Source organism: Micropterus dolomieu, linkage group LG02 (genome assembly GCF_021292245.1).
Source record: "Micropterus dolomieu isolate WLL.071019.BEF.003 ecotype Adirondacks linkage group LG02, ASM2129224v1, whole genome shotgun sequence".
NCBI classification, from domain to species: domain Eukaryota; kingdom Metazoa; phylum Chordata; class Actinopteri; order Centrarchiformes; family Centrarchidae; genus Micropterus; species Micropterus dolomieu.
In genome coordinates this window covers 866,135-868,750 of record NC_060151.1, presented here as the reverse complement: position 1 = coordinate 868,750, position 2,616 = coordinate 866,135, and the positions used below count along the sequence as shown (strand labels likewise).

General features: G+C 39.3%; 1 protein-coding gene across 1 annotated transcript in view; it reads left to right on the top strand.

Moving 5' to 3' along the window:
• Window positions 1–764, top strand: part of optc (opticin) — a 20,540-nt gene extending 19,776 nt beyond the window's left edge. Inside the window, exon 5 of the mRNA XM_046030203.1 lies at window positions 708–764. Within this exon, the coding sequence (XP_045886159.1) occupies window positions 708–764 (57 nt within the window). The remainder of the gene's footprint in view (window positions 1–707) is intronic.
• The last annotated feature ends 1,852 nt before the right edge of the window (window positions 765–2,616 follow it).

Here is a 2,616-nt window from a genome sequence, read left to right as displayed (position 1 = left end):
GGTGATTGCAAATAATTCCATAAGGCTACGAGAAATACAGCAGTGCATAATTGAGGATGACACCACCTTCCAAAACATACACAATGTGAGCATTTCTGTATTATGTCGTGTACTTGCCCGCAACAGAATCCGAATGAAACCAATCTACAGAGTCCCTTTTGAAAGAAACAGTGAACGTGTAAAACAACTGCGATATGACTATGTGCAGGTAAGCTATAGTATCATTGGTACTGAATCTGGAAGTGCATAGTGCTGTGCATGGGCCTGATGTGCTGTATTTGTTTTGTCTTGCCCAGATTGATTGAGCTAGAGGCAGATGCCATGGGTCATGAGCAGCTTTTTGTGGATGAGGCAGGTTTTAACCTCACTAAAACAAGGAGACATGGCAGGAACATAATTGGACACCGTCCCATAATCAATGTCCCAGGACAACGTGGTGGTAACATAACTATGTGTGCAGCTATAAGTCAAAATGGTGTTGTTCACCATCATGCAACCCTAGGCCCATATAACACTGCACAAATTATTACATTCCTGGACACCTTACATGACATGCGCACTAAGACCAGAGCAGACCAGATACGTCATCATATGGGACAATGTTAGTTTCCATAGGGCTGCTTTGGTCCGCAACTGCTTTACAGATCACCCACTCTTCACTGTACTCAACCTCCCCCCATACTCTCCATTCTTAAATCCAATTGAAGAGTTCTTCTCTGCCTGGCGCTGGAAGGTCTATGACCGTCATCCCCATCAACGCATAGCCCTTTTACAGGCAATGGAGGAGGCATGTGGGGATATTGACCAGGCATTATGTCAGGCCTGGATACGGCATTCCAGAAGATATTTTCCCCGGTGCCTTAGACTAGAAGACATTGCATGTGATGTAGACGAAATTTTGTGGCCCGACCCAGAGAGACGACACAATGTAGACTGATTTTTTGTCCCTTTTTTTTTTCAGTGAAATTACTATTTTGTGTTTTGACTGTGTTTTGGTGTGTAAATAAACACCAGTACTTGAAGTTTGGGTCCCTGTATGTTTACAGAACTATGACAAAAGTATGACCTCAAACTGACATAGCCTACCTTGTGCACAGAGAAAGCAAAAGCCAGATGTGTTTTTTATTCATACCATGAGTGTGTAGTTGGTGCATTGTGTGCTTATTAATGTGATGGCTTGTGTTAACTGTTTGATACAAAAATACCATTTTTACAAAAGTTTGAAGAGTTAAGCAAGGTTTATTAGCTTTTGCAAGAGAATTACAATGTTTTGCTGATTTGGTGAAGGGTTTTCTTATTTGTGTGTAGAGTTTTGAAAAAACAAATTGCCAATAGTTACAAAAAATGTGCTTAAGCCATCAGAAAAAACTGTAATGGCAGGCTAAAACAGCCTTCAGTCAACATGAACTGTATGGTATGAACAGACTGATGTGGGGCTCACTGTGTTTAGAGTTTTGAAAATGTGACTCCAGATTGGACAAAAGGATGCTAGCGGTTGTAAAAAAACAACTGTATGTGTGTGTGAGAGAGAGAGAGAGAAAGAGAGAGAGATTCAGTAAGCATGTGCAATGTTCAGCAAATCACACAGCACCTCAGAACAGACACACACTCATTCAGCCATATCAGTGACACATACACACATTTGCTGCACAATTTCATTTAGAGGAATACATCTCTAATTAAATACTATAAAATTGCAGCATTCCATTTCCGATTTCCCTGTTCAAAAATCATTTCATTCCAGTTATTTCGTTCCATGTATAAAAACGGCCACAAGATTATAGCAATCCAAATACTAAAAATGAATTTGAATTTGATCAGATAATAGTGTGGCTTGATTTGTTTGAGATCCAGACAGATGTTCACTCAACAGACAGCTGTTCAAAAGAACACGGCATTGAATATCAAAACACACAAAATGTTAGATATAATTAGGAAATGACAGGATTGTGCTTGCAAGTTGGGCAAGTTACTCATAAATTGTAATAATTACTAGTTACTTATGACTCCTTAAAAAAGTAATATATATTACATTACTTATTATTGTGTCACACCGTAACTGTGGCGCGGGGGGCGCTAATCTCAGCAACCCAGCTATATTCTAACTTTGGACAGGTTTGTGCAGCGGTGTTCATGAGAGAGAGAGAGGGAGCGAGCGAGCAAGCGCTGCACTCAATACAGCTCCTACATCAAATACGATTTTAAATATCCAGAGCCAATGCCAGCCTACGTCGGGCACAAGGAAAAAAACACCCTGGTGAGATCGACAGTCCATCACGGGCCACACATAGACAAACAACCACTCACATTCACACCTAAGGACAATTTTAGAGACACCAATTAACCCAAGTACAGACTAGCTAGAGAGAATGGATTAAGTGTACTTCTTTGTTTATTCTTTTTTCAGAATAATTGTAACTCAATTATTTGCTCAACCCCTCAGCCTGTTTTTATTTTCCATTTAACTCTTTTAACCCTGATTGTAATACTGTAACTTTTATTATATTTTATGTTGCTTTTAAACTTTTTTATATTTCCCTGTTGCTTTTATGTTTTATGTAAAGCACTTTGAATTACCTTGTTGTTGAAATGTGCTATACAAATAAACCTGCCTTG